At 50.6% G+C, this 14,261-nt stretch overlaps 2 protein-coding genes and 1 pseudogene across 3 annotated transcripts in view; all 3 read left to right on the top strand.

The window, feature by feature from the left end:
- LOC128091935 (zinc finger protein 383-like) overlaps positions 1-6,343 on the top strand; it is a 240,547-nt gene extending 234,204 nt beyond the window's left edge. Inside the window, exon 6 of one of the 2 annotated variants that reach the window (XM_052705360.1) lies at positions 4,985-6,343. The gene's annotated coding sequence lies outside the window, so the exon portion shown is untranslated. The remainder of the gene's footprint in view (positions 1-4,984) is intronic. The other variant, XM_052705362.1, reaches the window with a different exon arrangement.
- The window catches only part of LOC128091932 (zinc finger protein 3-like), a 168,259-nt gene that overhangs the window by 63,346 nt on the left and 90,652 nt on the right, over positions 1-14,261 (top strand). Inside the window, exon 5 of the mRNA XM_052705359.1 lies at positions 3,609-3,728. Coding sequence (XP_052561319.1) covers positions 3,609-3,728 — 120 coding nt within the window. The remainder of the gene's footprint in view (positions 1-3,608; positions 3,729-14,261) is intronic.
- Positions 831-14,261, top strand: part of LOC128091934 (zinc finger protein 660-like) — a 125,681-nt pseudogene continuing 112,250 nt past the window's right edge.

Genomic DNA, 14,261 nt, shown 5'->3' with positions numbered 1-14,261 from the left:
TTGATTCTTTATTGTTCCCCAAAGTCCACACCTCATAGCTAGAATGTTAGTGTGAGCACATGCATATTCCTCTTTCAAGCCCAGTCCACAACACCAACCGAAACGCCACTTTCCTCTATTCCACTGTAATCCCTGGACACTACTACAGGTCAAGCCTCTGATAACAAATACGAGGTTACACAAACAGCCAATTAGACTCGATTCCCACATTCACACCACTCACACCTTGCATCCAATAGTCAGCATTCACACCACACAGCAGCCGCTTATGAAGTCTCCATTGCTGGGTAATGGACTCTGCTTACTTCCCCAGGGCACAGGAACACCAAATTCCCTGGGCAAGAGCTATAACCAATGTCCCCAGCAACAACAGCACTTGTATTGTATGTAGAATTCCACAAGCAATCATTTTATAATAGAAACACTTAACAATCACAAAAGTAATGACAATGAAGAAGTTTGGACATTTACTTGTCACATGATCCTAGCAGGCCCCTTCCTGGCAGCTAACTGCAAATGCCCCCAGTACATTTTTGTTGAGATGCTTTTTCCAAAGTATTTCAAAGCTTACATTCCTGAGCACATTATAGCCTCACTTTCAGGGTGCCTTGCAAGGTTTCACCCGTGAGGTTCTTGTAATTCTCCAGATACCTTCCTAAGTGGGACCCTGCTCCCAAGGGTTGTACACCCTGTTAAAGGAATGGCAGGACAGCAAGGTGGGGTCCTGTGACGACAAGGATGTGCGAATGTCCCCAGCAAAGGAAGCAAAGAATCCCAGCAGAAAGCGACGCATCATTAGAGTAAAAAAAAGCAGCCTCCATCCTCCCTCCCTGCCCCCATCCCTCTCCTGGGTGCAGATGTGCCATGAGAACGAGCTGTGAAACTGCCCAAGGCCCGGCAGCCGGCTCGGGCCGTGCTCGCTGTGGGAATTGCTGCCTGCACCTGAGGCTGTGCCGAAGCGGCCAGAGCCTGGCTGGAAGCCGTCCGGGCAGCACGGCGGTGGCAGGAGGAGCAGCGAGGCCGTGCTGCGGCCAGCTCCGGGCTGAGGGCACTCGGCAGCCTCTGCTCTCCGCGACTCCCAGGAGCCCGGTTGCCCGCATCAGAGGCGGGAGCAGCCTGCTCCGCACCCAAGGTAGGAGCCCTTCGCGGCTCGTGCAGAGGAGCGCACGCTTCCTGCCCCCTGCCAGCAGCAGCGGGATCCGTGCGGGGAGCGGCACCGGGCGCGGCGGAACCGCCACTGCTGTAGCTCAGGCGGGAGCCCGGTCCCGGCTCCAGCTCCTGCCCTGCATAGCAGGTTTGCTGGGCCAGACGGGCTGCAACGAGGCCAGCAGCGGCTCCCAGGCGTGTTGCAGCCCGGCTTGGGCTCTGAGAGGCGCAGGAAGGGGTTGGAGCTGGGACAGCGAGGAAGTGAGCAGAGGGGCCGAGCGTGCTCTGCTGCCCCGTCGGCTCTCTGTTACACAGCCCAGCTGGGACTCCATTTTTCTCTCTGGGCCACGGGAGACACGAGATGACCTCGCTTTGCAGTTCTGCACGCATGGATTGTTTGATGGAAACTTTTCAACTCCCCGATGCCTCCTTTGTGAAGCATCCAAGGCGGGAATTTCCACTCTCCTCCCCCTTCCCGGGCAGCCCGCAGTTCCCCTTCAGGGACCCAGCAGGTAACATCTGCCTCTAGCGGCCCTTGCAGCGTTACCTTTTGTGCGCTTAGTGCTGTGCTGATGGCTCACCTGGGAATGTGCAAACTCCTCCCTTGGCTTTTGATCAGGCAGGCTGGTCTGGTGAATGGTGACCCAGCACACAGCAAGGGCTTGAAACTGGATGGTCAATGTGGTCCTTTTCAACCCAGGCTATTCTCTGATGCTGTGATTACCTTCAGATAATCACTCTAACAAAGCACGTTAGAGAAGCTCAGGAAGCTCCAAACTAACCGTGAATCTCTTACAGAAGATCTGTGTCAGCAAGGTGTCTTGACATGAAGCCGAGTGGGATCTCTGTACAGATGTGGCCTTGAGAGCCATCCCTGACTGTGGGGAGATCCTGTCGTGCATCCCTTTGCTGTGCAGGAGAGTTCAAGGGACACTTGGGCTGCTCCCTGTTTAGGGGTAAGATGACTGCCTCCTTGCTATGCATTGTCTTTAGGCACACAGTCCATGTACCCTCAGCTGTTGAACGTGGTGTCAGTTCTTTGTGCCACCCAGTCTGAGTCAGCTTTGTGATTTGCAATCAGCTTCAGCCAGAGCGTTACCAGTGCTGTTGCTGCTTGTGTTCCTGTGCAAGGCCTGCTGTGCCATCCCCCAGGCAGTGCCCTGCAGATGGGCTGTGGAAGGCTGGGCTGGGACGGGGACTGCTGCGTTCCCTCACAGCTCCCCTGCCATTTCTCTTGTCCCTGCAGACTCCGGTGTAACTTCTGCCTACCAGCCGTGATCATTTCAGCTGCAGGAGAGCAGCAGATGGCCACAGCACATCCATCTCAGGTAGGGGCTGGGGGAAGCAGGCAGGAGAGGCCGAGGGGCGAGGGATGTGAATGCAAGGGGAGAGGGAGGTGGCCTCAGCCAGCGTCTGTGTGCTGGAGCCAGAGAAGCGGCTGGGACGGGAGTTTGTGTCCTGTGTGAGCTGCTTCCCTGGGCCTTGGCTGTTCCCAGCAAGGAGCCTCTTTGCTTGCAGGAGCCCGTGAGCTTTGCGGAGGTGGCCGTGTCTTTCAGCAGGGAGGAGTGGGCGCTGCTGGACCCTGCGCAGCGAGCGCTGTACCGGGACGTGATGCTGGAGACGTACCAGTGTGTGGCCTCGCTGGGTGAGGGCTTTGCTGCCTTTCCTCCTCGTTAAGGCACCTCTGGCTGTGCAGAATGAGCCTCTGCAGGCTGGAGCTAGTAAAATTGCCATGTAGTTACATATTGATAAGTACAACAGCAACAAAGGAAAGACTGAGAAGCATGACTATCAGAATTGGTTAGTATGCACAACAGACTGATAAAAGCCCCAGTGTCAGTTTTGGCAAACAAGCATCAGCCTGGAGCAGGAGAACCAGCTCCCTGCAAACAGCCCTTGTGTTGCTGCATTGTATGGTGATTCCAGCCCCAGCAGACAGAGCACTTCCAGGTTGTTACTTCTGCATTTATTGCCTCTATATTCCATTCATAGAATCATTGAATGGCAAGGTTGGAAACAACCTGCAAGATTGTCTAGTCCATTCCCATGAACATTCTTGAAGAATTGGCCATTGAGCTGTTTGGAAAATATTAAAGGAAACATTCTAATGGTTATGTGATTGCCCACTGTTATTATGGCCCTAACCTTGTTTTCACCATGGTGATGGATCTACTGCAAAGTTGCTGTTTAAGCGGCTGTGCCAGATTCTGAGAAACACTCTTATCTCCATATTTCTTCCATCGAAGCTCCACCTCGAGCCCCCAAACCTATGGTGATCTCCCTGCTTGAAAGAGGGAAAGAGCCCTGGATCCCAGATGTGCGTAGCCCTGAGGCCGTGCCAGGAGACCTCAGCCCAGATGAGGTGGTGGAGGGAAGGAGGAGGTTGGGTCTGGAAGAGCCATCTCTGTCTCTGTTTTATTTTGGGCACCGTGTGCTATTTCTGGATTTCCTCTTTCATCCAGCAGGAACTGGGATTGCAGATGTACTGGAGGACCTGCAGGAAAGTGATGTGGCCGAAAGGCGGTGGGGTGGTGTCTGTGTGGAAGAAATCAGAAGGGATGTCCAAGGAGGCCTGGAGCAAGGTCAGGGTGAGCAGCTCATGGAGCCACTGGGAAAGGGTCTGGGAAAGACAGGATGCAGCCCATTGGACTTCAACGTAGGTCAAAAGGAGCCTGAAGAACCCAGGAGCAAGAATGTGTGCCAGAAAGAAATGCAGAATCCATGTACTGAGAGTGGAAATAGCTTTGAAAAATTCCAGCATTGTTTATCACCAGTGCATTCATTCAACAGAGAGCCTATGCAAGTGTTCTTATTGTGGAAAGAGCTTCAAGAAGAAATCCCAACTCACATACCACCAATGCATCCACGCAGGAGAGAGACCCTACAGGTGCTCTGTGTGTGGGAAGAGCTTTACAAGGATTTTTCAAGTGAAGCAACACGAGCGCTTGCACACAGGAGAGAGGCCCTACAAGTGCTCTGAGTGTGGGAAGACCCTAAAAACCCATTCCCACCTCACATACCACCACCACTTACACACGGGAGAAAGACCCTACAAGTGCTCTGAATGTGGGAAGACCGTAAATACACATTCCCACCTCACGTACCACCTCCGCTTACACACGGGAGAGAGACCCTACAAGTGTTCTGAATGTGAGAAAAGCTTCAAAAGCAGTTCTGAATTGAAGCTGCACCAGCGCTCACACACAGGGGAGAGACCCTACAAGTGCTCTGTGTGTGCGAAGAGCTTCAAAAGTTGTTCAGATTCAAAGCGCCACCAGCGCATCCACACAGGAGAAAGACCCTATAAGTGTCCTGAGTGTGGGAAGAGCTTCAGAAGGAATTCTGAATTGAAGAGCCATCAGCACACGCACACAGGGGAGAGACCCTATAAATGTCCTGAGTGTGAGAAAAGCTTCAAACACAGGTCTAATCTCAACACCCACAAGCACATCCACAGTGCACACAGGCTGTAAAGCATCCCCAGGATACGGGGAACCTTCAGAAACAGTTCCAGCCTCAATATCTACCAGCACGGCCACACAAGACACAGAGCCTGCAGAGCTCCTGTCAACAGTTTACGGGCTGGTTTGACCCAGTTCCGTGACCAGCGCATGGAGGGATTTCGCAAAATCCCTGGAAAAAAGGGAAACAGGGGACCCTAAAAAAAATTAAAAACAGAGGCAACGACCTGAGGAGAAACAAACTGATTTACTAAATATAGTATTGGAATGCCAGATAACACGCCGTAATGCAATATAATTAGAATTGAAGCTAATAAATAAAATACAGTGAGAGAGAGAATGTCCGAAGGGTGGGTAGGCCTCATCAGAACGCTGAGGTGAGATGCGCACTCCAGTTGAGCAGCAGGGTGACAGGAGGAGAGCCGACAAAGAACGGAGGAGAAAGAGCCCATCAGGTGACCTTGCCAGGAGCTCTATCTCCTCTCCGTGACCGCAAAGTCCCCTGGGGAATGTAGTTCTTCTTCTCTTCTGGGCAGGTATCCAGAACTTGAGCATTATCAGTTAAATTCCCAGTGCCCAACCTGATGTTATGATGTGGAATACAAAAAACCAAAAATCGCAAAACCATGATAGCTCCAAACATGGGAAGAGCTTCAGCCAGAGCCCCAGCCTGGTGACCACCTGTGGTTTTGTGTGGTGATGCACCTTACAAATCTCTTGAGTAGAGGAAGAGCTCAGCTGCCAAACTAAATCCTCTTTCTATTTCTTTGCATGAGAATTATGTTGTCCTTCAGCTGGAGTTTCTGTGTTGAGTGGCCATGCAAAGGAGAGAATCCAGAGTGGGATGTATCACAGCCACTGGAAACCCTCTGCCAGGTGGCACGTTTCAGCCAGGGCTGCATGAAAGGAGAGTCACCTCTTACCTCCCCTGCAGAAACTCCTCTGCTGTGGGGCAGTAGGTGAGGACACAAAGGAAACCTCAGCTGGGTTGATACGTCACCAGGAAGGAAGAAATCCTGTCTGCAGGCCGTGTGGGAAGAGCTTCATCTGGAGCTCAACCCTCAGTAGACGCCAGAGAACCAACCCAAGAGGAGAGTCCCAGTGAGTGCCGTGACTGCAGGAAGAGGTCTGTCCACAGCTGGCAGTTCATCACACACCGGTGGATCCACGTGAGGAAGCCTACAGATGTGCACCCCGCAAGAAAAGCTTTGGCCACAACTCAAACCTGCTGAGGTACCAGAGTGTCTGCACTTGGGTGGAGTCCAATCCGTGCCTGCACCAGTGAGTTCACGTGGCAGGAAGCCTTAGAAATGCCTCAAGTGTGAGAAGGGCTTTGTGCAGAGTGCAGAGCTCCTCACTCACAGGAGATGGCACTCATGGAAGAAGTGCTACAAATGTCCCATGTGTGGGCAGAGCTTTTGCCAGGGGATCCACTCAGTGCAGAGACCATGGAAATGCCTGCGCTGCAGGAAGAGCTCCATCCAGAGCTCAATCCTCATTAAACATTGTCCAGTCCATGTGATAAATTGACCCTGCATTTGTCTCTGGTGCAGGAAATTTCTGTCTGGGCTGGCACCTGCTTTCCCATGGGGAAACTCCCTACAGAGAGACCTTAAGAATTTTGGTGAGCCCAAGGATGAGGGAGACCCAGACGCTTCTCCCCACACAGGAGGAGTTTGCAAAGGAGATGGCATCACTGCCACCCTCTGCAAAATTTAACCCAGGATTTAACCCAGGAGCTTCATCCAGAGCACAATCATAGAATCATAGAATCATAGAATCACCAAGGTTGGAAAAGATCATCCAGTCCAACCGTTCACCTATTCCCAATAGCTCCCACTAAACCATGTCCCTCAACACAACATCCAGCCTTTCCTTGAACACCTCCAGGCTCGGTGACTCCACCACCTCCCTGGGCAGTCCATTCCAGTGCCTGACCACTCTTTCTGAAAAGTAATACTTCCTAATGTCCAGATCCTTTTAAACACTGTCCAGTCCATGTGATAAGGAGGCCCTGCAAGTGTCTCTGGTGCAGGAAGTTTCTCTCTGTGCTGACACCTGCTTTCTCATAGGAAAACCCGCAGCAAAGAGTCCTTGTGGATGCTGGCGAGCCCAAGGATGAGGGAGACCCAGATGCTTCTCCCCACACAGGAGGAGCTTGGAAAGGAGATGGCATCACTGATACCCTCTGCAGAAGGGACTTAACCCAGTGTCATGGTTCTATGTTTTTTGTTTGTTTGTTTGTTTGTTTTTATTTTGGGTTTCAGTATTCCACATCAAAACATCATGTAGTGTACGGGGTATTAAAGTGTTAATGCCCAATCCCAGGTACCTATCCCTGTACATTACAGAAGGCACGGGATCTGGCCCTTCTGGGTGGGGGGGGTGCTCTCTTGCTGCCTGGCAGTGGCTGCTGGAGGTGCTTTCCTAGCCGTTCCAAGCTTCTCCTTGCTACCCAAAGCAGTTCTCTCACCACACTCGCTTTCCTCTTCTTCTCTGCCAGCAGCTTTCTGATGCCGTTTCCTAAGGAGAAGCGGCTGTGCAGGGATGTTCTGTGTGCCTGTGTACATGTGTTGCTCTCAGTAATTTGTGAGTGCACTGATTAACCTGAGGGAAGGATCAGGAGAGCAGTAATGTGGCTCTTGGAGGTTTTCTGAGAATCATCTGTAGAGGAAAGGGAAGGGGGTCAATAACTCAGCTGAGTTTTACTGAAGCTTTCTTCATTGTAGTCTTGTATTTTGTTCTCAAAATAAATGTCAGTACGTGCAATGAGGAGAGGGAAAGGTGCAATCAGGATTTGGTTTTGGTGCCTCCTCCAGCCCAGTGATTGCTTCTGGAGAAGACATTTCTTTCACACAACCCTATCAACCTTCCTAACCGTGTTGCACATTGGTTCTACTGCTGTTCTTGAATGCTTTGATCAGCTGGTCAGAGCAGCTGTGTGACGCCAAGCCTTGTTTGCCTCCAATAAAGCTACAAAAAGCTGAGGTTGTTCTTCCTAAATGCACCATCCCATGTTTCAGGAGGTGGAGAGAGCAGAAGGCAGCGCAAACCCACATGGTGCACAAGCAGCTCATCCCCACAGCACAGAGATATCAGAGTGCTCTCCTGTGCATGCTTGCCTTGCAAGTGATCCCATTTGAGCTTGAAGGTTTTTGGTTGACCTTGGGAAAGTGTATCCACAATCTCCTGCAGCAGATCCTGCACATTTGCTGTGCTCTGGTAAAGCTGCTGTGCTTGGAATGCAGTTGGCAGGATGTGGAGTTGATTTTGGTGAGCTAGTGAAGCCAGCAGGGGCTTGCCCATGTCTTCAGGTGAGGTTCTCTGAAGGCTTCCTGACCCCCCAGCAAGCTGCAAGGAGATGATGATTGCTGCACCGAGGTGCTGCTTCCTCCATCCCAGGAAGCAGGGCCTGGTCTGGTGCAAGAGAGGTACAGCAGGGCCACAGAGGACGGGCCAACACACAGCTCCAAGAGAAAATGTGTGGGGAGGGAGCAGGAAGCTTCAAGATATTGGGATCACCACGAACAGGAGACAACGGCTCAGCCAAGAGTTAGGGTGATTTACTTTTCAACTGCATCCAATAATTCCTTTCATGTGGTATCAGGCATGTGTCTCCCCTTCCCTTTTACGTTTCCCAAACAGCATTTTCACCTTTTTTGTTTTCATCTTACATTTCTATTCTGAGAAATATTGTGCAGGTCTTCCCAGAAATGAAAATAAAAACGATTTTCCACTTTCACTCCCTAAAACATTTTTTTAACTGCGGATTCCGCCTAGTATTGTGTCACATGTCACATTTATTTCCATTTAGTTAAGCTAAGTTTCCATTATTTCCACTCCTCCTGCTTCCCTGCTTTCCCTCTGCTCTGGGGAAAGCCCTTCTGTTGCAGATGAGAGTCCCTGCAGAGGTGTGACTGCAGTGACCTGTCTAGAGGAACAGGAGCACTTCAGGTGCCACAGTGGTTTGTTTTCCCTGTGGTGGTGGAATGGTAGGCATGGAGGAGGGGGCCTTCCATTCTCAGGGTGGATGTTCACTTGGGAGGTTTTGTCTTGATGAATTCTACCAATAGTTTCATCCACCCCACAGAAAGCTCTGCCCTCCATGTCATAGGTCACCTCTGCACCCATGGAATCAACACAGGCACAGACAGAGCTCCCAAGGGAACAACCAGCCCCCAGGTGCCCATGTGCAAGGCTGTTAGGTGTTACTGGTTTTTCGCATTGGCCTCCAAAGTCGGAGGCCCTGTGTGCTGCAGCATCATCAGCATGAGTGAGAGGTGGTGGGAACGGTCCTGTGACGGGTGTGCTGTGTGTGATGGATGGCTGTGGTGTTGCTGGTGATACTGGTACTGGTGGAGTGGATGGAATGGAGCTTACAGTTCTGCTCACAGGAGCAGAAGTACTCTCTGGCTTGTTTAGGGGACTAAAAATCAGTCAGTGGGCAAAATACAGTGTGAGGGCAGTCATTTTGCTTCTCAAACTTCCTACTGCTGCTGTTATCTACAGTGACAATGTCTCACATTCTTTGAGTGAGGAAATGCAAAACTGTGCAGTCAGAACTCATGTCACTAGAAGAACGTTTAGAATGCAGGGCAGGGGGCCAGACAGGGCACTGCATCAATATCAGTGCCACCAAAAAAGGATGGACAGTCTTAGTAATTGGGGGCCCCTGGCTGGCGAGCACTGAGGCTCCCTTTTGCTGCCTGGCTGAAGGGGCAGCGTTGTGATCAAAGCTTTGGGTATTCTGATCTTGTGATGGCTTTTGGGAAACTGGGTATGTAGGCTCCTGATGGAGCCCGACTGAGCAAGCGGGGCACACGTGTGCTGGGGAGCAAGCTCTCTGGAATGATTTCCAAGTCTTTAAACTAGGTCCAAAGAGGCAAGAGAGGGGAATTCAGTGTGGCAGAGAAGGGCTGAGGGATGTTGTCACTGTGGGAGATTGCAGGGAAAAACCTCTGAGCTGTCCCATAGGATCATACAGGGACTCCTCAGAGAAGGTCATGTTGCCAATACCCCATCCAAAATCCTCTTGCACCCTCTAGGGGTAACTGCACCTGCTGCTTCCCTGCAGTGCCTGTAGACCAGTGTGCATAGCATGGGAAATGAACAGGATGAGCTGGAGATCTGTGTACAGACCTTAGAAGTGATTCTTTCTGCACAAGCTGGCAGCTCAGCACTCACCTCCAAAGGTGGTGCTGTCTTGCCTGAGACGCTGTGAGAATCCTTTTTTTTTTTTTTTTTTTTTTTTTGGCTCCAAGCTTGCTTCCTGAGGTATTTCTTGTGATAAGACTGACTTGTCTAGAATATGAGTGATGGGTGCTGTTGTATGGCAATCAACATCACTGTGTGGACAATTTTAGCTGTTTGCCTTCAGAAGATAGTGCTCAGGACTGTTTACTGGCAGAAGACCTAGCGTGTGAGCAAATAACTCCTGTTTGCTATGGGAGACTGGGGGACGATGCCATTGCATCCTGTGAAGGCAAGATACAAGTTGGTGCCTCCCTGCTCCCTCTTATCTGCTGGCAAGGCCAGGAAGATAGGAACAAAGGAATTTGCTGCTGAGATCCCAGAGCCAGAAGCTGCCACTCCAAGGAGAGCTGACTCAACCACTTTGGATTGAAGCTGTCACTCCAAAGACACCTGACTCGACCACTTTGAAAGCACTGAAAAGGGGCCATCATTCGTCGTGGTCATCGTCAATAGAACGACTCTGCCTGATGACACACCACTACTGAAGAGCAAAGACTGAACTGCGAACCTTGCTGGATCCATGGTGGTGACTATCTCCCTCTTGCTTCCTATAAAGACTCCTTGTTCTTCTTTCCCATCTTTCTCATCGCCCTCCTTCCCCATCACCCTAATTCGTAATAGTGTCCGTCCTCCCCTTCCCCATCTCCCTAATTAACATTTGTAATAAACTGGTCGGACCAACATTTGAACCGTTGCTTCTTAATCTCACGCCGGGTATATAGACAATAAAAGAACCTCCTCTCCCTCCAATAAATTGGAGCAAGACAGACGCCCATCTGGACTCTGTGATCAGTCCATGCAGTTGTGTCACAAGGAACAACTAGTGAGACTGCAGAACCATCAGAGTAAGGCAATGCCAGGTGAGTGCCAGTGCAGGAGTCAAGATGAGTGTCTGCAGCCTGCAGGGAAAAGGAGGTGAGTGTAGGACTGCATGGAACAGCCTCTGGTGGAGATGGCCAACAGCATTGGCAAGGCTGAAGGGACCCAAAAGAAAACCAAGGTCTTTGTCCTCTAGGATGTGGCAGCTGTGTCTGCTGCTGAGGCTCAGGAGGGCACACGTTGTCCTTGTGCCACGGGGGCCTCCTTGCCACCTTACAGCCCTGTAGAGAGGCCAGTAGGTGTCCTATCATTCTCTCTCACAGAACACTCCACACCCACATCCCACTGACAATATGAGAGCCTTGGGCCATCAGGGAGGGACAGGACCACCCTTCCCAGAGGCTGCAGCTATGGCCCTACCCTTCTGTTGTACCCTTCTCATCTTGTCTGATTTATTAATCTCAATTTCAATTAAATTGTAATATATTCTGTTATCTTGTATTCCGATATTATAGTAAAATAAGTTTTCCTCCATAGATTGTTGCCGCTGTTCTTTTTCTCCCTTCCTTCCTACCAATTTTTGTGGGACTGGGGTGGGGAGGGCCGAGGCCTGTTGCCTCTATCACGGACATAGATTGATCTGGTCATCTCCGTGACAAGTACACACGTTGTCCTTGTTCCACGCTCCTTGCCTTGTCCTTGCTCCTTGCCTTCTTACAGCCCTGTAGGGAGGTGTCCTATCATTCTCGCTCACAGAACACTCCACAGCCACATCCCACTGACTGTGGGAGAGCCTTGGGCCATCAGGGAGGGACAGGACCACCCTTCCCAAAGGCTGCAGCTATGGCCCTACCCTTCTGTTGCATCAGACATATCAAGGGCTTTCCTCAGCTTGAAAGCACCTGCACAGGGCCTTTGCCTGCCAGGAATCACGGCCTCCTATTATCTGCTCTAACATGGATGTGGGGAGGCTTTGTTGGTAATGGCTCCACAGGGACCAATTAATACTCCAACACTCTCCAACATTTCTGGACAGTGTTCTGACTGCACCTTCATCGTTTGATTGCAGCCGTCTTCTCTCAGTACCTGAAGTTCATGGACACCACATTCGCTGTGGGACTCATTACAGTGCAGAAAGACCTAACAAGGCATTTCCCTCAAGTCTTGAAGATCTGAACTGTTCATGAGGGAGGTCTCAGTGTTGCAGACAATGTTTTCCAGGAGCACTGTCCAAAAAAGGAGTTGTCACATTTAAGGGTATTTTTTATTACAGCAGACACAGAGATGTCAGTGAGTGCAGCACAACCCCTGTGACACAGATGGCAGCTCTGTCAGGCAGAGGGAGGCACAGCCAGCAGGGGGATAGCAGTGTGGGGATGCAAGAGGGAAATGTAGTCAGTGATGGAGCACTGGAACAGGCTGCCCAGGGAGGTCGTGGAGTCTCCTTCTCTGGAGATGTTCAAGACCTGCCTGGATGCCGACCTGTGTGACCTGCAGTAGGGAACCTGCTTTGGCAGGGGGGTTGGTCTCGATGATCTCTAGAGGTCCTTTCCAACCCCTACAGTTCTGTGATTCTGTGATGATACCTGCAAAGATAAGCATGCACACAGATACTGCCCTGCAAACAGGCAGTTTCCTGACAGGCAAAAATGGGTGCACTGACTTTCAGGTGGTGAGTGTGACAGCAGAAAGGAAAAGAAGGAAAACACACAAGACTTGTAAACAAAAGGCCAATAGACACCAATAGAAGGCCAGTTTTTCTCCCTCCTCGTACGGAAATGCCTTCCCAAAAGCAAGCAGTGGGTTGGAGGAGGCACCAAAACCAAATCCTGATTGCACCTTTCCCTCTCCTCATTCCATGTGCTGACATTTAAGAACAAAAAACAAGACGACAGTGAAGAAAGCTCCAGAACAACTCAGCTACTTTATTCACCCCCTTCCCTTTCTACTACAGATGATTCTCAGAAAATGTCCAAGATCTACGTTACTGCTCTCCTGACTCTTCCCGCAGATTCATCAGCGCACTCACAAATTACTGAGAGCAACACATGCACACAGACACACAGAACATCCCTACACAGATGCCTCTCCTTAGGAAATGGCATCAAAAAGCTGCTGGCAGGAAGAAAGAAGAGGAAAGCAGGATTTGGGTAGCAAGGAGAGGCCATCTGAAGCTCCTGGGTTAAATCCCTTCTGCAGAGGGTGCCAGTGATGCCATCTCCTTTGCAAACTCCTCCCGTGTGGGGAGAAGCATCTGGGTCTCCCTCATCCTTGGGCTCACCAACATTCATAAGGTCTCTCTGTAGGGGGTTTCCCCGTGAGAAAGGAGGTGCCAGCCCAGAGAAAAACTTCCTGCACCAGAGACACTTGCAGGGCCACTTTATCACAAGGACTGACAATGTTTAATGACGACTGAGCTCAGGATGAGCTCTTCCTGCAGTGCAGGCATTTCTAGGGTCATTGCTCTGAGAGGATCCTCTGGCAAAAGTTCTTCCCATACATGGCTGTGACACATCCCACTCTGGATTCTCCTTTGCATGGCCACTCAACACAGAAACTCCAGCTGAAGGACAGCAATATGCATAATTCTCATGCAATGAAGGAGAAAGAGGATTGAGTTTGGCCACAGAGCTCTTCCTCTACTCAAGAGATTTGTAAGGTTCATCACCACACAAAGCCACAGGTGGTCATCATGCTGGGGCTCTGGCTGTAGCTCTTCCCATCTTTGGAGCTCTGCAGGTTCTGTATCTTGTGTGGCTGTGTTGGTAGGTAATGAGGCTGGAACTGCTTTTGAAGGCTCCCCGTATCTTGTGATTGTTCTACAGCCTGCATGCACTGTGGATGTGCTTGTGGGTGTTGAGATTAGACCTTCTTGTGAAGCTCTTCTCACACACAGGACACTGAAAAGGTCTCTCTCCTGTGTGGATGCTCTGGTGGCATTTCAATTCAGAACTGCTTTTGAAGCTCTTCCCACACTCAGGACACTGAAATGGTTTCTCTCCTGTGTGTGTGCGCTTGTGCAGCTTCAATTCAAAACACCTCTTGAAGCTCTTCCCACACTCAGAGCACTTGTATGGTTTTTCACCTGTGTGGATGCGATGGTGCGACTTCAATTCAGAACTGCTTCTGAAGCTCTTCTCACACTCAGGACATTTGTAAGGTCTCTCCCCTGTGTGGATGCGCTGGTGTATCCTTAAATCAGAACTGCTTGTGCAGCTCTTCCCACACTCAGAGCACTTGTAGGGTCTCTCCCCTGTGTGGATGCGCTGGTGCAGCTTCAATTCAGAACTGCTTTTGAAGCTCTTCCCACACTCAGGACACTGAAATGGTTTCTCTCCTGTGTGTATGCGCTTGTGCAGCTTCAATTCAAAACACCTCTTGAAGCTCTTCCCACACTCAGAGCACTTGTAGGGTTTTTCACCTGTGTGGAAGCGCTGGTGCAACTTCAATTCAGAACTGCTTCTGAAGCTCTTCTCACACTCAGGACATTTGTAAGGTCTCTCCCCTGTGTGGATACGCTGGTGCCTGTTTAAAATAGAACTGATTGTGAAGCTCTTTCCACACTCAAAGCACTTGTAGGGT

The sequence above is a fragment of the Tympanuchus pallidicinctus genome, unplaced genomic scaffold (assembly GCF_026119805.1).
Source record: "Tympanuchus pallidicinctus isolate F22 unplaced genomic scaffold, pur_lepc_1.0 scaffold56, whole genome shotgun sequence".
Taxonomy (NCBI): domain Eukaryota; kingdom Metazoa; phylum Chordata; class Aves; order Galliformes; family Phasianidae; genus Tympanuchus; species Tympanuchus pallidicinctus.
Note: the sequence above shows the minus strand (reverse complement) of the source record. Positions and strands in the feature narration are given on the sequence as shown.